Here is a 23288-nt window from a genome sequence, read left to right on the forward strand (position 1 = left end):
AAGAGTTGGACACGACTGAGTGACTGAACTGAACTGAAACATCTGGCATGGGTCAACCACAGAAGAGTGGATAAGGCTATAGAATAACAGTACTGTTAGAAGTAAAATCACTGTCACAGCAACATACATATGCCTGGTCAAAACAACTAGGTCCTAAACATCAATGGGCAAAACTGCCCTACACACACAAACATTGGTTTATCTAGAATCTAAACATACCCGGAGTACAATTTTTTAAAAAGTCTGTTTTCTCTTTCTAAGGAGAGATTAGTAATAGTAGGATAGCGAATAAATAGACTGATAAATCAATGGATGGAAGGGGTCCAGGAAAATTGGTAGAAGAGGTTAGAAAACAGGGCATTTTAAGTAGAAATATTAATCTCAGCTCTTGATTTCATAAATACAAATATTATGCCATGATGTTAGAAATTTTCAAAACAAATATAGTTTAAAAAATAAAGTGATTCTAGGAGAAAAAAATTTTAGTTTCTAAAAAACACATAGTCTGCTCTATCAGTCATGTAATATCAGAATAGATAGGTCTGCTTACTTGCCAACAGGTTTGTCAATCACACATAGTGTGGATCCAAGTTTTTTAATTTCTGGAAACTTGATTTTATTGCCAGAAGTACAGCAAGAAATGTCAGCTTTGCAAAATAAATTATATAGGGAGGATAAAATTTGCTTATTTTTGAGGGGCAGCAATCTAGAAGACATTTCCCCCTGAAATTCTCCAGACTATTTTTTGAAAATTACTTTGTTAACTGAGACAAGCTTAAATTATAAAACCTATCCTTAGAGATATTTTGGCCAAGCAGGAACATAACTAAGGGAAGTGTTCCTCACATTGTTTCAAGTGGAATTTTGAGACATGTCATTGTGAAAGTATTTCCTTAGATCATCTTTTAGAGGAGTATTTTTTTCCTTTGAAATCCTTATTTTTGAGTTTTTTATTGGGTTGAAAATGAAGGAGTATTAAGGCACCAATTTGATTTATGCCGTTTTTTCTTTGTTTGCTTGAGGTAGTTTTTTCTAGCCTCTTGGTTGTAAATGACAAACCAACTTAAATTAGGTAGAATGACAGATTTGGTGAAATTCTGAACAACTAAGAGCTTGGATTGATCTGTCCACAAGGATCAAATGCTTTCAGGATACTTTCTGGTAATCTTTTAATTTTTCATCTTTGTCTATCTCTTAGCTTCATTCTGTCCTGTTGACTCAAATCAGTAGTCCTTCATTGAATACGTATTATGTGCTAGACATGATTTAGGGTGGTGGAGAAGCAAGTGATAACATAAGACAAACTAAGTCTTTGTCCTCAAGAAGCACTCTTTCTAGTGCAGGGACTTGTTCTGCATAGCAGGGGACAAGGCCAGAGACATTATGGACTTGATTTTCATCTGTAAGACCCAGGAGGCAAGAGGGCGTCTCCCTCACCTGCTCTCCTAGAAAAATTCCAGGGAAGGACTGTGTTAGGTTGTGATCCCATTCTGCAATCAGTAACTGCACCCAGAAGGGTAAGATACTGTTACTAACTAAGCCTGGGTCATTTAAACTCAGTATGCAAGGACCAGAGTCTGTTACCAAAAGGAGGAAAGGCAAAGATAGTAGCTCTTCTTGGCCTTTGCATTATGAAGTTTGACTTCTTGTATTTGTGCTTCAGATAAACATATCACATATGCGAAAGCTTTACTGATTTTGAAAACTTTAAAAAAATGTTAGTCTTTCTCCTCATTTCTAAATCTAAAGTAATGGTGAACTTCAGTTTGATATGCGAAGAGCCAGATAAATAATTTAACATGTTGCTTCCCACATAATTCACCACATTGATAGGAAAGTTGTTTTGTAGATTGTAAAGACATGGTTTTGAAAGCTAATGTTGCATGGTGTTTTAGTTTGGTTTCTCCAAAACACGGACTTGTTTGGTTGATTCCAGGAAGAGATGTTAAGGAAGTGGTGAAGAGATGGGGAAAGGACAAAAGCCAGTATGAATGTGTTAATAAGTAGTATACCACAGTGGACAACAGGAGCTCAGGCCTACAAAGCACCTCTGATTGGTCATGTGGAACATACCTCAGAATTGTCTCAATGAGGAGATAAGGAAGCTGGGGTATTTATCCATCACCTTGTGTCCCTCAGTGGTTGGTGGTTTAAGGGATGTTGACTTCCAGCCACTTCCTGTTTGGCCTGCTGCCTGTTGAGTGTTTTCCTTCAGTTTAGAGAAAGCTCTGAGGCACAGAGGGACAGATGCTTGAGAATTGTTCAGAGAACTAGCCATAGAAACTGCAGATGTTCTCCATAGTGGCTGTGAATGGATATGGGTAGGGCTTTGATAGTTTCTGTCCTTTATCAAGCCCATCTTTGCATGAAATGTTCCCTTGGTATCTCTAATTTTCTTGGTGTTGTTTTCCTCTATTACTTTGCATTGATTGCTGAGGAAGGCTTTCTTATCTCTCCTTGCTCTTCTTTGGAACTCTGCATTCAGATGCTTGTATCTTTCCTTTTCTCCTTTGCTTTTCACTTCTCTTCTTTTCACACCTATTTGTAAGGCCTCCTCAGACAGCCATTTTGCTTTTTTGCATTTCTTTGCCATGGGGATGGTCTTGATCCCTGTCTCCTGTACAGTGTCGTGAACCTCCGCCATAATTCATCAGGCACTCTGTCTATCAGATCTAGTCCCTTAAATCTATTTCTCACTTCCACTGTATAATCATAAGGGATTTGATTTAGGCCATATTCAAAAGCAGAGATATTACTTTGCCGACTAAGGTCCGTCTAGTCAAGGCTATGGTTTCTGTAGTAGTCATGTATGGATGTGAGAGTTGGATTGTGAAGAAGGCTGAGCGCCGAAGAATTGATATGTTTGAACTGTGGTATTGGAGAAGACTCTTGAGAGTCCCTTGGACTGCAAGGAGATCCAACTAGTCCATTCTGAAGGAGATCAGCCCTGGGATTTCTTTGGAAGGAATGATGCTAAAGCTGAAACTCCAGTACTTTGGCCACCTCATGCGAAGAGTTGACTCATTGGAAAAGACTCTGATGCTAGGAGGGATTGGGGGCAGGAGGAGAAGGGGACGACAGAGGATGAGATGGCTGGATGGCATCACTGACTTGATGGACGCGAGTCTGAGTGAATTCCGGGAGATGGTGATGGACAGGGAGGCCGGCCTGGAGTGCTGCGATTGATGGGGTCGCAAAGAGTTGGACACGACTGAGCGACTGAACTGAACTGAACTGATACCTGAATGGTCTAGTGGTTTCCCCCACTTTCTTCAATTTAAGTCTGAATTTGGCAATAAAGAGTTCATGATCTGAGCCACAGTCAGCTCCCGGTCTTGTTTTTGCTGACTATATAGAGCTTCTCCATCTTTGGCTGCAAAGAATATAATCAATATAATTTCATTGTTGACCATCTGGTGATGTCCATGTGTAGAGTCTTTTCTTGTGTTGTTGGAAGAAATGGTATGGACCTAACAGAAGCAGAAGATATTAAAAAGAGGTGGCAAGAATACACAGAAGAACTGTGCATAAAAGAGCTTCATGACCAAGATAATCACGATGGTGTGATCACTCACATAGAGCCAGACATCCTGGAATGTGAAGTCAAGTGGGCCTTAGAAAGCATCACTACGAACAAAGCTAGTGGAGGTGATGGAATTCCAGTGGAGCTATTTCAAATCCTGAAAGATGATGCTGTGAAAGTGCTGCACTCAATATGCCAGCAAATTTGAAAACTCAGCAGTGCCCACAGGACTGGAAAAGGTCACTTTTCATTCCAGTCCCAAAGAAAGGCAATGCCAAAGAATGCTCAAACTATCGCACAGTTGCACTCATCTCACATACTAGTAAAGTAATGCTCAAAATTCTCCAAGCCAGGCTTCAGCAATATGTGAACCGTGAACTTCCTGATGTTCAAGCTGGTTTTAGAAAAGGCAGAGGAACCAGAGATCAAATTGCCAACATCTGCTGGATTGTCGAAAAAGCAAGAGAGTTCCAGAAAAACATCTATTTCTGCTTTATTGACTATGCCAAAGCCTTTGACTGTGTGGATCACAAGAAACTGTGGAAAATTCTGAAAGAGATGGGAATACCAGACCACCTGACCTGCCTCTTGAGAAACCTGTATGCAGGTCAGGAGGCAACAGTTAGAACTGGACATGGAACAACAGACTGGTTCCAAATCGGAGAAGAGTACGTCAAGACTGTATATTGTCACCCTGCTTATTTAACTTCTATGCAGAGTAAATCATGAGAAACACTGGGCTGGAGGAAGCAGAAGCTGGAATCAAGATTGCTGGGAGAAATATCAATAACCTCAGATATGCAGATGACACCACCTTTATGGCACAAAGTGAAGAGGAACTAGAGAGGCTCTTGATGAAAGTGAAAGAGGAGAGTGAAAAAGTTGGCTTAAAGCTCAACATTCAGAAAACGAAGATCATGGCATCTGGTCCCATCACTTCAAGGGAAATAGATGGGGAAACAGTGTCAGACTTTATATTTTGAGGCTCCAAAATCACTGCAGATGGTGATTGCAGCCATGAAATTAAAAGGCGCTGACTCCTTGGAAGGAAAGTTATGACTAACCTAGATAGAATATTGAAAAGCAGAGCTATTACTTTGCCAACAAATGTCCGTCTAGTCAAGGCTATGGCTTTTCCTGTGTTCATGTATGGATGTGAGAATTGGACTGTGAAGAAAGCTGAGTGCTGAAGAATTGATGCTTTTGAACTGTGGTATTGGAGAAGACTCTTGAGAGTCCCTCGGACTGCAAAGAGATCCAACCACTCCATCCTAAAGGAAATCAGTTCTGGGTATTCATTGGAAGGACTGATGCTGAAGCGGAAACTCCAATACTTTGGCCACCTCATGCGAAGAATTGACTCATTGGAAAAGACTCTGATGCTGAGAGGGATTGGGGGCAGGAGGAGAAGGGGACGACAGAGGATGAGATGGCTGGATGGCATCACTGGCTCAATGGACATGAGTTTGAGTGAACTCCAGGAGTTGGTGATGGACAGGGAGGCCTGACATGCTGTGATTCATGGGGTCGAAAAGAGTCAGACACGACTGAGCGACTGCAGTGAACTTAATAGTTTCAGCTATAAATGGTGAAAGATATGGTATATCCTCAAGTAGGTGGGTTATTCCTTTGATTTTTCACCAAAATTTTAATGTAGTGCTAGAACAACATAAGTACCTATCCTGACCACCCACCCCAGTTGAGCTCATTTTCTCTACATTATTATTGTTGACACTATCAGGCGAAATATACCGCAGAAATTTCAGGGGCTCAACGAAGGTTTATTGTGGCCAGTGTAGGTTCGGTGGCTTTCTGGAATTGCTTTCCTCCAAACAATGACTCAGAGCTCCAAGCTGAAATTCCACTGTCCCAGAGTACTCCCTGTCCACCAGGTGGACAGGAGAAAGCATGGAGAGGGGACATGTCACTTCAATCACATAGTGTGTGGCCAGAACCAGTTACAGGACTCCAGCCTAATTTGAAGGAAGGCACTGTCTCTGACCCATTTGGCAATGAAGAATTTTCACTCAGCTGTCAAGATTTCATGAATGTTAATGGTGGTCTGCAAGACCCTTAAGTCACATTTCTTCTTCCTTAATAGTATTCATATTTTGCACATACACAATAATTACCATTTCCTTTATTGATGGTTAAATCACAGGTGGTAAAAATAAAGAGCAGTTATTTACTATTCACAAAACTGAAGATTCTTGCTTTGTCATTAATTTGGCACCCGGCAAAGAATTACAGCAGAATTTCTTAGTTTCCCCTTTAAAGTTTGGCACCACTTTTCAAAAGGATTGTTTCAGTGGCTAATTTATTCTACATGAACAAATGGTAGCAGAGTGTAGGATGGGATGGTGGGAGGAGAAGCCAAAGCTGATTGATGTAATTGTCAAAGCACGAAGTGATGAAACCTGAAATTAGGACAGATGGAAAGAGTCTGCCTGTAATGCCAGAGACCCAGGTTTGATCCCTGGGTTGGGAAGATCCCCTGGAGAAGGAGATGGCAATCCACTCCAGTATTCTTGCCTGGGAAATCCCTTGGACAGAGGAACCTGGTGGGCTACAGTCCATGGGGTCACAAAGAGTTGGACACAACTGAGTGACTAACACTGATGGATATGGAAAGGAAGGAATGATAAGGAAGTATTGTCTTGGTGAATCTGACAGTTTTTGTTTGGGAGAGTTTACAGGAGGGGAAAAGGTAAAGTGATTTTGGAAGCCCAATAGTGCTTCTCCCGCAGAGCTTTTTCCCAAGCTGCTCTTCTCTCCAGCTGGGCCACCCCTCATATACTCTTTCCTCTCTCCTGTGTCTGTTCAAAGGCCTTCCTAAGTTCTGTATAAAATGGCAACCTCACATAGCTCGCTCCTTTGCTGCTTTGCCCTGCTTTCTCCCTGTTATTAGCACCTACCATATTGGTTTTATGAACAACTTCTCCTATTAGAATACAGGTTTTGCAACGGTAGGCATCTTTTCTCTTGTTGATTCCTGTATCTGTAATAGGTACGCAATAAATGTTTATTGAATGAAAGCCGTGGAAGGTAGGCCACTCAGGAGATGAATAGATGTGGTAGGTTTAAAATTGCTTTGTAGCTCACCTCTTTAGACATATATGGCAGGCAATTCTAAAATGTATTTCTTAAGGGATAGAGAATTGAAGCTAGTGGTGTAGATGTTAACAAGTACAACATGACTCATGTACTGATTGGTATTAAAATTCCAAGTACCTCTTGAAATAGGAAATTTAAATTCCTTTTTGTTTTTTGTATTTTATTTATTGTTGCTCTTTGAAGACTCGTATTAACAAGTTTTTATTGGTTGCAAAAGGATCTGTTTATTTTAGTTTTTTAAAAGAATTGTTTGCAAGAAAAGTGTAAGACTGCAGTGGAAGCCCAGAAAGGAGCTGTGGCATGCTGTGAACTAAGATAGCATGAACTTTGGTTACAGCTGGCTGATGCTGAGAATGCTCAAGGGCTAAGTCCTTGCTTCACTGTTCAGTATTTCCTCTTAACTGTTTGTTTAGACTTGAATTTAGTGTAAAAAATTTGCTAGCTCCTGCTTTAGAGTGATGAGTTAAAGGCCAGTTATTCCTTCTACTCCATTTCTTTTTAAAAATTTTATTGAAATGTAGTTGCTTTACAATATTTTATCAATTTCTGCTGTATAGCAAAGTGATTCAGTTATACATTTATATATTCTTTTTTATATATTCTCCCCTTCTCCTCCATTTCTTAAAGGTTTTACTTTATACTCCTTTATAGGGAACCTTCTTTAAAGGGTCATGTCTAACTTCTCAGATCCTATTTATGCCTCAGACTCTACAGTATGACTTCTGCCTGTTGACTTTATTGACATATCTCTTGAAAGGGAGGGAGTACAGTGTTCTCTACATGCCAGGTGTTTTATGTATTTTTTTCTGTTTGATCCTCACAGCAATCCAGAGACAGCCTTTCCCCCAAACTTCTCTTTGCAGGACCCTGAAATGTTCTTGTTTCCCAAGATTCCATTCAGTACCCCCTTCTCTTAGCTTCATCCGTTGTGTATGCACCAGTGGCTTTACCCTGTATAGACAGATTACTTCTGAGTTTCTCCTTCTGACACAGAGCTCTAGACAGACTCACTAAAGTGTAAAACTGACTTAGGTCTCAATTTAATATCCTACAACTATATCAAACCCAGAGTTTGAAACTGAATTATAGACAAGTTGCCTAAGCTTGCAACTTAGGGAAATCATTATCATGCTAGATGCTATTTACTAGATTTGTGCTCTGTAGAGAAATATTCTCATTTAATCCTCACAACAACCCAGTTTGTTTTACAGAAGCACTAAGAGAGATTTAGAACAGTTAAGGAGTTTAACCAGTCGCCAGTACAACAGATGGAGTTGGGTTTGAACAGAATATGTGTAGTTGCAACTCCATATTCTGTCGGTTCTGTGGCACTTCTGGTCCCCGTCCCTTCAACATGAACACAGCACATGTACACGCCCCTATGAGCACCCACTACTGCTGACCTTTTGAGTTGCTCTGAAATATTTCATGTTTCTTGATTCTGGTTGCCTTGCTTACTTGGATTATTGCAATAGCCACTTAATAAATCTTCCTGACTCAGTTTCTTTTACATCCATACTGCTGTCAAAAATTTCTTCTAAAATCCAAATTTGATTGTGTCATTTCCCTTATTGCCTTTGGGATAAAATACTTGGCACAGTATTCAAGACCTTCTTTGTTTGCAGTCGTGTTGTGAGCACGGTCCTTTTGTTTCAGCCATTATAAGGTACATTTATGTCCTAGAGCTATATTTCAGGATTACGTATGTTCTTCGGGCATGCCCTTTAGTTGTTTCATCACTGTCAAATTCCATTTTTAAGAGTTGCATCAAGTGGCAACTTTTCCACAAAACCTCTGCTCTTTCAGCATTTCCTCTCCCTTTGAGTATCTTCATTTGTGATCACTAGGACTGTGGTCCTTATAGGTATGACCTCTTATAGGTGGGGAAAGGAAAGATGCAAATGATGATGGAGAAATTTAAATTTGGACTATGAGGAAGTTGTAGTTGAGAGCTCAGAAGGAGATGAGAAAGATGTTGTTGAAACTGGAGAATGGGGCATCCTTGTTATGTTGAGGCAGAAAATTTAGCAACACTCTTGACGTTAGTAGCATGGGAAGTAGGGACTATGCCTAATAAACAGGACGATCTAGCTAAGGAGATTTCTAAGCAGTGTGAAGGTGCCAAGAAGTTTCTTCTGGCTGCTTATAGCAAAATGTGTGAGGTACCCTGTGACCTCTTAACACTGTGGACTTATCACTCTTCTCGTTTTTTTTTTTGTGTGTGTGTGTTTTCTTAATGGAAGTAATAGTTAATTTACAATGTTGTATTAGTTTCTGGTGTACAGCAAAGTGATTCAGTTATACATACATCTCTGTATGTGTTATATATATTCTTTTCATATTCTTTCCCATTATGGCTTATTGTGGGTTAGTGAATATACAGTAGGACTTTGTTTCAGTCCCAGTTTCCCAGTTTACCTGTCCCTTAACCCTTCTCCCCTTTGATAACCGAAACGTTTTTTTCTGTCTGTGGATCTGTTTCTGTTTTGTAAATGAGCTCATTTGTGTCATATTTTAGATTTCGTATATAAGTGATACCTTATGGTATTTGTCTTTCTCTTTCTGACTTCACTTGGTATAATAATCTCTAGGTTCATCCATATTGCTGCAAATGGTATTATTTCATTCTACTTTATGGCTGAATATAGGTACACACTGTATATATGTATACAGTGTATATATGCACCACACCTTCTTTATCCATTCCTCTGTTGATGAATATTTAGGTTGTTTCCATGCCCTGGCTATTGTAAATTAGATTTTTAAATTTCTAGAATAGACTTTTTTTTTGATACCATGTCTATAGGAAACCAGTTTGGTTAATTTGATTATTTAGTTCTTATTAGGGTTAATCATTAATTTGGTACTGCTGTGCCTGCATCAGTTCTTGATGTTATCTGTTTATGTTTCATTGAAAACTTTATCAAAAAATTAACAGGAAAAAAAAAAAGAAAAAAAAAATTAACTGCAACCTGGAGTAACTGAAGAAAGTAGGAAGTAGAAATAAATTATGGAAGCACATACTTTCCCCATAAATTTCCCTTAACAGATTATAATAAAGTTCTCATGTTTATCATTTTAAAACATAATTTTTAATAATTTTACTATTACATTATATTTTCCATCAGTTTCCTTAACCTCCAATATTGGCTATATTATTTATGGTTTTTACTATTGTAAATGTTATGAATGTCTTTGAATTTAAAACCCTTTCCACATTAAAAAAATACTTAATTTATTGGCTGCATCGAGTCTTACTTGCAGTATGCAGGATCTTCGTTGTGGTGTGTGGTCTTCTCTCGAGTTGTGGTGTGAGGGCTCCAGAGCCCGTGTGGGCCCCAGAGTTTGTGGCCCACAGACTGCCTAGTTGAGGTGCTTGCGCTCAGTAGTTGCAGCACACAGGCTTAGTTGCACTGAGTTGGGTGGGATCTGAGCTCCCTGACCAGGAATCGAACCCACATCCCCCGTACTGGGAAGCAGAAGCTCAACCATTGGACCACCAGGAAAGTTCCCCTTTTCTACATTTGATTATTCTATTTACATGCCTAGATAGAGAGTCGTTGAATCAAAGTTTATGAATTTTTAAAAATACAGGTAGTAAGTTCACATGTAAATTTTAAAACGTATAATTAGAAGTACAGTGAAATAACTCCCTTGCACCTCTCTTGTCTGCCCACCATGCAGTTCCCCTTTGTGGAGGTAGCCATTGTCATCAATTTTTTATGTTTCTTTCCAGAGACATTTTAAGTATGTGTATGTCTGTGTGTGTGTGTGTAGGAGGTGGAAGCTTAGACAGTGGATGAATAGACATACACTGTTATAGGCATTTAATTATACTATGTGTACTATTTATGGAGTAGGAAATGGCAACCCACTTCAGTATTCTTGCCTGGAAAATCCCACAGACAGAGGAGCCTGACAGGATACAGTCCATGGAGTCGCAAAGAGTTGGACATGACTAAGCGAGCATACGTGTACTATTTAAGATAAAATTAACTACATGTAACTTTACTAGAATTTAATAAAAGAAGAGGAAGGTAAAATGAAATTGAAGGAATTTCTTTTGATTTAACTATTTCTTGAGGATTCCCTGATGGTCCCATGGTTGGGACTCTGCTTACACTGCCTAGGGCCTGTGTTCAATCCCTGATCAGAGAACTAAGATTTCTCCTGCAAGCCACACAGCACAGCCGGAAAAAAACACAAAAGCATTCTTCATCAGAAGAAAATTAAAATACTTACAGTGCTAGTAATATATAAGAAATATAAATTAGCAGTAAAATTACAATTTTTAGAACTCAACAATTGAAATGCAAATAAAATGGTATTTTTAACCTTTGGGAAAATTGAGGAAAATTAATGAATATACTTAAGGATGTGGTAAATGAGTATTCTTAATAAGGGCAAAATTCTTTCTGGTGGCAGGTAATTTGGCAATATTTAAAATTTTAATACGTGTTTACCCTTGGAGATACAAAATTTGATGTCTAGAAATTTTTCATAAAGAGATAAGTAAGCATAAAATGATATATATCTGCTGCTGAAAATGTCCATCACTATAAGATTAAGTTATGATGTATCCAATCAATTGGATACTGTACAGCTGTTAATATTAAAAATGGTGATGAAAGAAGGAGAGGACATGTATACCTATGGCTGATTCATGTTGATGTGTGGCAGAAACCAACACAATATTGTAAATCAATTATCCGTCAATTAAAAATAAACTTTAAAAAATGGTGATATAGATTTGTATTTATTACAGTGGAAATGGGTCCTTGACATGCCCTTTTTCTTTCTCAACAATAAGTAATAGCGTGCCTAATGGGACCTCATTTATATAAAATTGTACGTGTGTGTAAATGTAGACAGATTTCTGGAAATAAATACTGATTAAAATGATTATCTCTGAGGGGTGGCCTTTTGGGATTTTGTGGGTTTTTTTGTTTTCTTTTAGTACTGTTTGGTTTCTTTATATTTAATCTTTATCATTTTTATACCTGAAGAAAGAAGAGTATTTTTCCCCTTTCTGAACAAATAAATATGTCTAATTTATCCCTTCTGCTTGTTAATTGACTTTGTGGATAACAAGAAATACAGCTTTTAAGCCAATACCTGATAAATTCTAGAAATACCTAACTCTAACAGTGTCTGTAGAAACTTTCTAATGTGAAATCTGAGGGCCATGGTTTGGGGTGCTCTACTACTGCCATTGAAATTACCCAAGAACTGGTGCCTATAGTTGCGGAGTACTGAACTCCAGACCCCAGGGCATTTACTGAAATTTTCATTGCCACACCCTGCTGTAGGTGCTTTAAGACTTAATTTTTAAAGAACAGAGTCAAGTTTGAACCTTTGTTTTTGTTGCTTTGATTTACTTTTTCTCAGCTTTGTTTATAATTAACAAAGAAGATTGTTAGATATATAGAGCATAGCTCATAATGATGTAATATATGTATACATTGTGAAAAGATTCCTCCCATTTGGTTCATTAAAGCATCCATCACTTCACATATTTATCTTTTTTTCATTTATGCGAGAGAACGTTAAGTTCTACTCTTGCAATGAATTTCACTTATACAATATAGTGTTACCAATTGTATTACCACCTCAGGCCTTATTTATTCATTTATAGCTGAAAATTTATACTCTTTCATCAGCCTTTCCCTGTTTCTCCCATACCCCTGGCCATCACTTTTCCTACTATCTGTTTCCATGAATTTGACTTTTTAAAAAAGATTGTACATGCAAGTGATACTGTATAGTATTAGTTTTTGTTGATTTACTTTGGATTAACAAAGTATCTGAATTTATTGCACACACCTGCCCTTGTTGATAAATGATAGAAATATTAGAAATCATTCTCTTTCCTGCATATATGTCAGGTATTGTTTAAATCATTGGGTTGAGGAAAGTAAAATTCCTGCCCTCCAAAATCTCACTCTCCTAGAGCACATGGACAGTCAGGAGACCATTTCAGTGAACCATGCTAAGGCAACACACAGGAGGGCTTTTGACCTAGATGCTGATGTATCGTTTTTTTGGGTTTGGGTGACTATTCAAGGAAGATTTATTTTCAGAGGAAACATTTGAACTGAATTTTGAATTTCAGTTCAGACATCTGAAGTTTCAAAGATTAAACGTAAATTAGCCAAACCCAGGAAAGGGATATGAGGGTAATGTAGGTAGAGACAAACTCTTAGAGGCAGACAGGGCATGGCACATGCTGGGAACTGTAAGGCCTTCAGCGTGGTTGGGATTAGAGGCAGTCCAGGCAAGAAAAAGATCATGAAGGGTCTTGTCAGCTGTCAGCTGACAATTTCTTTCTCTGGAATTCCATGTAAATACAGCCTTTGTTCACATAGATGGGAATTCTTTGAGTCATCTTTGACTCTTAAGTCTTCCTCCCTTCCCTTAAACTTCCTCATAATTAGGCACCAAATCTTGTCAATTTGGGGAACTTGGATTGAAATAGAATAATGACAAGCTAGATGTAGACTCTGTGTTCTTTATGGCAGGCTGTAACTTAGTCTTTTTAATTTCTAGGGCTTAGCACTGGCTTCCAGACCCTTAGTAAATGTTTATATGAAGGGAGTTCAAAAGAAAATGTTTAGTGTTTTTATGTGTGACCATGTATAATTTTTCTATTCTCCATTGTGTTATGGAAAATCAGTCTTAGAAAGTCTAGTTGAAAAGTCAGTGCTTGGATAATATAAAATCTTGATGATGAAATCAGACCTATTTGATTAATACACTGAACAGTGATGGAAGCAATGTAGTTAAGGAAGAGAAGTGCCAGACAGCTTTTAACAATTGGATTTTAATGAATATACTCTAGTTTACATAGTCTGTGTCCCTTTTTTGTGGCCAAGAACAATAGTTTTGTGACCATCCCGGTAGAGATTCATTTTTTAGTTAAAGGAAAAATCATGTACATGTATATTTATTGCTTTTCACTTGTTATAGGTGAGTACATGCTTCCTTGAACTTATGGATATGTACTGTATTTATTTTGTGTTTAACTATAAAAGGAAGACACTGCAGAGATATGGTTAGCATTTGCAACATTTAGGCATTGTTTTAGTGAAATAATTGTGCCATTTTGAAAACAAATTATGTATCTGAGGCATATCTTGTGAAGCAACTTTTATGATTATCAACAACACAGCTGATAAAACTATTATCTTGGTGGAATTGAATCTCTTATTATTTGGGTCACATAACCAACAACTGAACTTTTATACTTGTAACTATATAAGACCCTTGTCAAGAAATAATGTGATATGATTAGAAGAGAGGCATCCTAAAATGTTTTCATATATGGCCTTAAGAAAAACAAGGTATTTGTTATATAGAGAGAGCTAGAATGGTAGCATTATAATATAATCTACTCATGCCTATGTTCATGTTTCATATTTTTAAATCCTTTAATTTAAAAATTTTTGTAATATAATTAGCTAAGCCTATTACTTTCCCCCTTCAAAAAAAAAAAGAAATAGAGTATTTTTTCTGTATCGCTCTAACTTCCCATTACCTCTAGTTTCTTTTCTTTTTTTTATAGTTTTATTTTTGGCGTATATCTAAATACATATCCTGTATCTTGAAATGGAAAATATATTTGCATATATGTCTTCAAGTATAGCTCCTATAGGCTGGTTAGTTTGGTTTCTTGAAGTCTGTTTATTATAACAAAACTCAGTAAGACATGTGCCTGACAGAGCTGATTAAAGTGAAATTTTACCTGTAACTTTATCTCAGCTGCCTTATTTCCTTTTGAGTGAGTATAGGTGGTGTAATAATAAGTGATATTTACCTATTACACCTACTTAATCTTAAACCCAAGGTGAGCATTTTAAAAATGGGTAGATAAGGATGGTGGGCTTTCTTATTACGCCTTTTTATCTCTTAGGAACACATTAAGCTCATAAATCCTCTCATGGATAATATTGATACATTTGTCTTATTTTCTGTTTTTTTGTAGAGATTAATTGTAGTTGTAAGAAATACAGAGATCTTTTGTACGTTTAGCCTGTTTTCCCCAGTGATAACATTTTTGTAGGATTACATAGGATTTTGACGTTGTACAAACCAGTGCTCTTACTCAGATTTCTTCCGTTTTTACTTGTACTTGTGTGTATGTGTTTTAAATTCTCTACTGCTTAATCTCCTTTGTATGTTTGTACATCCCCACTACAGTCAAGATGCTGAATAGTTTCCTGTCACCAGGGGGTCCTGCATATTGCCCTTTTGTAACACCTGCTTCTCTCCTGCCACTCTACTTTCCCTCTTCCTATCTGCTAATGGATCCCTGGCAACCATTAATCTTTCTTCCATTTCTAACATTTTGTCATGTCAAAAATGTACAAATGAAGTCATAAGTAGCCATTTGAGAGTGACTGTTTTTACTTAATATGTCTGGAAATGAAATGAAGTTGCTTCAGTCGTGATCAACTAACTCTTTGTGACCCTGTGGACTGTAGCCTGCCGGGCTCTTCTGTCCACAGGATTTTCCAGGCAGGAATACTGGAGTGGGTTGCCATTTCCTTCTCCAAGGGATTTTCTCGACCCAGGGATTGAACCTGGGTCTCCCGCATTGCAGGCAGACTCTTTATCTTCTCAGCCACCAGGAATCCCTTAATGTGAGAGCCATCCAAGTTTGTGTGAATCAATAGCTTATTCCTCTTTGTCACTCACATTTTATATTTAAGTTAGAGAAACTCTACCTAGTTTCTGCTTTGTTTCCTTCCTAAGCTATTTTTAAAATAAATGTATCTGTCTTAAATCTAGGGGACAAAACAAGACCACCTTCCTCCAGCCCCTCTAGCATCATCCGCCGTACCTCCTCCCTGGATACACTCGCTGCTCCGTACCTAGCAGGGCACTGGCCTCGTGATGGTCATGGGCAAGCTGCTCCTTGCATGAGGGACAAGGCCACACAGGTAGGTTTATTACAGTTCTTATCTTGAAGTGTTTCACTCTGAAACCATTTCTCATAATATTGTTTATTCTACTCTGCTCTCAAATTCTTAAAACTAGTATGTATTAGCATTATCTGGGAAGCTTATCAAAAATGCAGATCCCCAGGCTTGACCTTGAATGTTCTCCAGTAGGTTTTGGTTGAGTCTTAAGAATGTGCATTTGAAACAGTTCTCAAAGGAATTCTGATATGTGCAGTAATTTATGGACATGTTTTCTCTCACTTTTTTATAGTTTAGAACATCACAGTAAATTTAATTTATGGAATTTGGACTTAAAAATTTGTTACAGTAAAGGTTACTTTTTCATCCCACCTTATATTCTTGTGCCAAAAATCTTCATGTTTTGGGAAATGGGGATTATTTTATATTGCTGATAGAATCTATAAATGTAGATATCCTGACAAAGGGACTCTGGAAACAAAGTTTTGTACTTTTAGATTTATAAAAAGTTTAATTAAAGGGATCTTAAAGGATCATTTGATCTAACTCCTAGTTTTACGGGTGAGGAAACTAAAGTCCAAGATCATAAAGCCAGTTGTTGACTGTGTCTTAGTTGGGTGTAGTTTCTGTTGCAGCAACTTAATTACAATTATAATTTAATTAAATCTTTGTATAATCATTTAATGTTTCTCATAGTCATTAGATGGCAAGCCCATGAAGGCAGGAACTGTGTCTGGCTTGCCCATTTTTATATTTTCATCCCCAGAAATTAGTACTATACTTGATGGAATAAGCACTCCAGGAATATTTTCAATGGATTTAATGAGCAGAACAGTTAAAGCTTTATGGCTAGTGAAGAATGAAAATCATTTTAAAGAGTTAAAAGATCCTTGATACTGATTGTTGAAAATCAGCTAAGGTACATCTTGATTTAGACTTTAAATTTACGTCACTTGATGGTTGCTTGATCTCAGCACTTATGAGAGAGCGTCCTTTTACAGGACCAAGTAAATACACTTTGCAATGGTTTTTGAATTTACATATTGGTTTCCAGAATTCCATTAGTTTGTTTTCTGTTTTGTGTTCTGATACTCTTAAAACCGAGTCCCACTATTAGGGTAGATACTTAGGTTCGAAATTACCTCGAGGGTTATACTCCAGTTGCAACTACAGAAATGAAAGTGCAGAGTCTGTATTCTGCATTGAGTCTTGTACTCATCCAAAGTAATGAGTCTTTTAAGAAATTGTGACTCTTTAAGCCAAAGAGTTCTGCGGTGGTGGTTTGGTGGTTTAGTCGCTAAGTCGTGTCTGACTCATTGTGACCCCATGGACTATAGCCTGCCAGGCTCCTCTGTCCATGGGATTCTCCAGGCAAGAATACTGGAGTGGGTTGCCATTTCCTTCTTCAGGGGATCTTCCCAACCCCGGAATCGAACCCAGTCTCCGGAATTACAGGCAGATTCTTTACCAATTGAGCTATGAGGGAAGCCCTCTGCATTTATTCTAAATCTGTAACTTTACTGAGATTAGGGCATGGTCGTATAGAAAATGAGTAAAAATTCTTTTCCCATTTAGGTTATTACAGAATATTGAGCAGCATTTCCTGTCCTATACAGTAGAATTCGAAAAAGAATAGAAGCCCATATATGTATAACTGAATCACTTTGCTGTATACCTGAATCTGACACCTTATTAATCAACTGTGCACCAATATAAAATTAAAAAAGGAAAATGAATACGGTCTCTACTTGATTTAGCTTCATCCAGATGTGATGTTTAAATTAGTGTGAGTGTATTTCCTTCAATATTTCTGCAACCCTCTTTATTTCCTCTGCAGTTTCAGATTCAGTAGGTTCAGATATTTTGCCTTACCAGTAAGAATATATGGTTTTATAAATCGTTGGGAGTCCCTTGTTCTGTGGAAGTTCAGTAAGTCTCTTCAGCGAGTTGCTGGGATCTAGCTCTAGCTACCACTTGACTGATGTTCCTGTCGTTTGTTTTGTTTGTAATGCTTTCCCTGGATAGTTTACACACTAATGCTCACAGCAGCTGCCCCAAATCCCATAGAATCTTGCCTGCCTACTTTTCCTGTCTTTCCAGGTTTGGATTAGGTGCCTTTCTTAGGGGACCTCAGTCATCATGAAAGGTTGTTGTTGAATCACAACACCGGGATTCTTGGCCCCCGGAGGAGAATTCAATCCGGGGCCAGAGACGAGGCTTGATTGCTCAGAGCTTTTGTGTAATAAAGTTTTATTGAAGTATAAAGGAGATAGAGAAAGCTTCTGACATAGGCATCAGAAGGGGGTAGAAAGAGTACCCGCTTGTTAGTGTTAGCAATGAAGTTATATACTTTCCAGTAAATCCAAAGAATGTCTGGATGTTGTAAAGACCTCACCAGACCTACTCCCATAATTTACATTTTAAGATAACAGAATTAGCCAGAAGGTTTAATCCAGAGACTGTCCTCAGGCAGAATACATTGTTGTTATATAATCCTTGTAAACAGCAGGTCTACTCCCATAATTTACGGAATTAGCCAGAAGGTTTAATCCAGAGACTGTCCTCAGGCAGAATACATTGTTGTTATATAATCCTTGTAAAGAGCAGGTCTACTTCCATAATTTACAGAATTAGCCATAAGGTTTAATCCAGGGACTGTCCTCAGGCATAATACATTGTTGTTATATAATCCTAAGGAATATAGAGAAGGAAAAAAGTTTGTCCTTTCTTCCTCCTTGAGAATTCCAGACCCCTCTCTCCTTGGGGACCCCTAGACTTCTTATCAACCTGCCTGGGAAATGACTCTCTCAGTCACATCGTATCCAAATTGGCTGTTTATCCTTTCTCTCCTAGAAAAAACTCTTTGAGCATAAAAACTGTATTTTCTCTCTAACTCCAACACCTAGTGTAGGACCTGATATGTTAGAAGATACATATTGCTTTCCAGTATACAATGCAAAATTGAACAAAGTTGAAACATACTTAATTAAAACTTAATTTTACTTTGTATTAATTCTTGAGTGTCTTATAATAAAGGCTTGGCTTCTTAGTTGAACAAAGAAAGCAATTATCTTTTGAATTAGGAGGTTAAGTAAAATTAACGACTTTTGCTGAATATTTTTTCCTGCCTGAACATCTTATCACTGAAATTAACGCTGTCTTTTGCTCTTTATGCTTATTTTTATTTGTTTTGCTAATTAATACTCATTTACTTTGTTCTTAAATCTATAAGAACCTTCTATATTCCTTTGCTTTTCCTTGAAATTTTATACTTATATTGAATATCTTTAGTAATTTGTCTAATTTTTAAAAGCTTTTTGTTTGGAAAAGTCTCAAATTTATAGAAAAATCACAAGAATTAAGATTGAGCACCCGGGTACTCCTATATTTACCAATAAACATTTTTGCATATTTTGTGTTCTTTAATATATAATTGTTGTTATCACTAATGTTATTATTTACTCTTTGTAATTTACAGACATTGTGACTCTTCTCAAATACCTCAGAAAATATATACGAACACAGACTTTAAAAATTTAATTATAAAATTCAGAAGATTTAGCATTGATGCAATTCTATTCTTTATTATGTAGATACATAGACACATTTTTTTTGGTTTGTTTCCCCAGTTATGTTCTCTGTAGCAGTTTCTTCCTTAAGCTAGGATCCAGTGAAGGAGCACAAGTCAACGTTTAAATGTCGTATTTCTTTAGAATTCTTTAATTTGCAACAGTTCCTCAACTTTTGTCATTTGTGACATTGATATTTTCTATGGGTGCAATGTGGTATTTTGTTGAATCTTCTCAACCTGGGTTTATCCATTTTTTAAACGATTCAGTAATAACATTTTTTACAGAAATACTGTAGTTGACCTATGTTCTTTGTGCATGTGCATCAAGAAGTGCCCAATGTCAGTAATGTTGTTTCACCCGCCGGATACCCTTTGTAACTGTACCTGCATAGGCTGTGGGGAAATATTTGAGACTATAAATATCCCATTCCCCAACAGACTTTCACCCATTGTTTTTTAGCGTTTGTTGATGATTCTTGCTTAAATCAACAATTACTGTAGAAGTTCCAAGTGATGACTTTTTAACTCTTGTCATTCTTCCTGCCTTTGTTTGTTGGTCTAATACTTTTTGATAGAAATGGTTCTTTATGAAATTGTCCAAAATGGATTTAAAATGTCAATTGATATGACTTAAGATTTTCTTTCCCCCTCTTTAACTTTTTACTGAGAGAATGTTCAACATACCAAAAAACGGAAAGGACATTCTAGCTGTCATTAGATTCAGCAATTTTAAACATAGCCATGTTTGTTTTACCAACCTTTGTGCTTTTATGTGTGAATTTGCTGTACTTTCTCAACGTGTGTTGCAGATTTCACAACATTTTATCCCTAAATCTTTCAGCATATATCTTCTTGTATAATCACAGTGCCATTAGCTCACCTAGGAAAATGAATAATTATAAAATATCATGTCATGTCACATCCAGTTCATGTTAAATTTACACAAGATTTCTTTCTTTTTTATCAGGATCCATTTGGAGATTCAAGCATTTTACTTAGTTTCTTTTAGTTCCTTTTAATTTAGAACAGTTCATTTTCATTCTCATACTTTCAGTTTTAATAACATTGTTACTTTATGTTATTTTATGAATGACATATTTGTAAAGGAAATACTTTATCCTTTTTGAATTAGGAAGTAACTGTAGAATATGTCTCTGCACCAGTGAATATCCTGTTCCTTAGTAACTTTTCACCTAATGTTTTAGTGTCCATTGATAATCCTTGCCTAAAGGTGATTTTTTTTCCCTTAAACACAAGATAGCATATTCTATACATTATTCTGCAATTTTGTTTTCACTTAAAGGCATTGTTTTATCCATATAGAAAAATTTCCCCTGGTGTTAAAAGTTTTTTTACATCATATTATGTGAAGAAGTATTATTTTGAATAGGCTATACATTTTTCATATAGTACAGAATTTGAGAGACATCTTCCCCTGAGGCAGCCACTGATACCAGTTTCTTTTGTTACCATGTATACTCTACATGTGTATATATTCTTTCTAGCAGTCCTATCTATAAAGGTAGTTGCTGTACATACTGTACTGAGCCTTGATTTTTTCATTTAACAGTAGCTCATGGAAATTATTTTGTATAAGTATATTTTAGATTTCCTTATTCATTTTTATAGCTGCGTATTATTCTGTTGTAAAGATAAGCCATAATTTATTTGGCCAATCCTCTGTTTGGTTATGGTGGTGATTATAGTCGCTAAGGTGGTTAAAGTCCCTGATGCCGGGAAGGATTGATCAGAGGACGAGATGGCTGAATGGCATCACTGCTGCAATGGACATGAACTTGGGCAAACTCTGGGAGGTGGTGAGGGACAGGCAGGCTTGGCGTGCTGCATTCCATGGGGTTGCAAAGAGTCGGACACGACTAACAACAATAGTCACTAAGTCTTGTTCGACTTTTTCAACCCCATGAACTGCAGCCTGCCAGGCTCCTCTGTTCATGGGATTTCCCAGTCAAGAATACTGGAGTGGGTGGCCTTTCCCTTGTTCAGAGGATCTTCCTAACCCAGGGTTTGAACATCTCCTGTATTACAGCCAGAATCTTTACTGCTGAGCCACCAGGGAAGCCCAGTCCTCTATTAACATTTTTCTAATCTCTTGCTAGCACAAATGGTGCTGTAGGGAATAATATATGTCATTTTGTGCATAGAGGCATAAATTTGTAGATCTGTGATATAAAGTACCAAAAGGTCATTGTGTCAAACGGTATGTACATTTGTAACTTTGACAGCAATTGCCATATCACCTTCACTAGACTGTACCAATTTTACATTACACCAGCAATGGACGAGAGTGTATGTAATCAAATTGCCTAGTCTTAGTGACCTTAACTTGCATTTCTCTTATTATGGGGTGAGGCTGAGCAGTATTTTCATGTGCTGAGAATGACTTTTTCCCCTGATACAGTGTTTTTAAGTTCTGGATTTTGTGTAACCACTAAGAATGTAACATTTTTGAAGCTGTACTCTGCAGTTATTTAAACCAAGAAAAGACATAATTTAGAGATTAAGATGATAAACTCTGGAATTTTAGGTTTATATCTTTGGCTTCACCACTTCCTGGCTGTGAGACCCCAGGCAACTTCCCTAACCTCTCATTGTCACAACTTCTTTATCTACAGACCTTGAAGAACTTTTTGTATGTTAAATCAGATAGCACAGTGATGACCTTTCATTTACTTTCATAAAGCACAGTACCTAGCACATAATAAGATCACAGGAATGTTGGCTATTATCAGTATCCATTTGTTGAGTAAATGGGATGCTTATAATTATATAAAAATAGTAATTTTTATTAGTAATAGAAATGAAAAATAGGCTAAAGTATTGCAGTTAGGTAACTGGTGCTGAAGAATTATGGGTAAGTTGTGTTCTTTTAAATATTTTGTAATACCTGATTTTTCTGTAATAGGCATGTATTTTGTAATAGAAAAATATGGTATCCTTTTTTTAGAAAGGAAAAATGTTTTCAGGTTTATTGAGATATAACTGACATATAACACTGTAAAGTTTAAGCTGTACAGCACAATGACGTGACATGTGTAGCAAAGTGATCATCATAGAAACATCCATTACTTCATAGTTGCCAGAAAAGCCATTTTTCCTTGTGATGAGATCGTCTAGGATCCACTCTCTTAGCAACTTTCTAATACACCATACAGCAAGTGTTAACTATAGCCATTGTATTGTATATTATATCCTCAGTACTTATTTATCTTGTAACTGGGAGTTTCTATATTTTGACCACCTTCATCCAATTCCCCCTCTGTTAACCACAAATCTGATCTCTTTTTCTATGGGCTTTTTTCTTTTTTTTTAGATTCCATGTGTGAGATCATACAGTATTTTTTTATGTTTGTCTGTCTGACTTATTTCATTTAGCATGATGCCCTCAAGGTCAATCCATGTTGTTGCAAATATGGCATTCACTATTGTTAAATGATTAACTATTTTATTAAAACCTCTTTCTTCTCTTTCCCATTATAGACAGAGAGTGCATGGGCTGAAGAATACTCTGAAAAGAAGAAAGGGTCTCACAAACGTTCAGCATCGTGGGGCAGCACAGATCAGCTTAAGGAGGTCAGAAAAATGGTTCTAAGGAAGTGGGTGTGAAAATTTGATCCCTTGGTTGACTAGTTCCCAGAGGCTGTGAGCTGCAGAGATTTGTCAGTTCCATTGTTTTTTAATTTCTTTCTTGTTTTTTTGGTGGTGGTTTTGTTTACTTGAGAAATAACACCAGGAAAACAGAAAGATTTGAATAGGGAAATATACATGTAACTTACCTGATTGTGTTTTTTTATTTTTTTAATGAGACTCCATAGCTGTTAATATAATTAAATATCAAATGTATGAGATTGTAGTGATACAACAAATTCACTGTTATTATTTCTATATACAATGGTAAGTATTTTTGATATTTAGTAACCCAGTGTAACCAAGTTGATTATGGCCCTATGTTATAATCACTTTTTTTGTGCCTATAATTAGCACATTTGTGTTTTAAATATAATGTAGCATAGAACAGAAAAATTCAGTCAAGGAATTATATTATTAATATTAATATAATTAATAATCAGATATTAATCAAAATTATATTTGTTATTTAAAGATTGTATCTAAATGCATTTCATGGCTGGAATTGATTTTTAAA

General features: G+C 36.9%; 1 protein-coding gene across 1 annotated transcript in view; it reads left to right on the top strand.

Annotated features, from left to right (window-relative positions):
- The window catches only part of FAM117B (family with sequence similarity 117 member B), a 68303-nt gene that overhangs the window by 21647 nt on the left and 23368 nt on the right, over window positions 1-23288 (top strand). Inside the window, exons 2-3 of the mRNA XM_068969272.1 lie at window positions 15425-15576; window positions 22625-22717. Coding sequence (XP_068825373.1) covers window positions 15425-15576; window positions 22625-22717 — 245 coding nt within the window. The remainder of the gene's footprint in view (window positions 1-15424; window positions 15577-22624; window positions 22718-23288) is intronic.

The sequence above is a fragment of the Capricornis sumatraensis genome, chromosome 3 (assembly GCF_032405125.1).
Source record: "Capricornis sumatraensis isolate serow.1 chromosome 3, serow.2, whole genome shotgun sequence".
In the NCBI taxonomy this organism is placed as follows: Eukaryota; Metazoa; Chordata; class Mammalia; order Artiodactyla; family Bovidae; genus Capricornis; species Capricornis sumatraensis.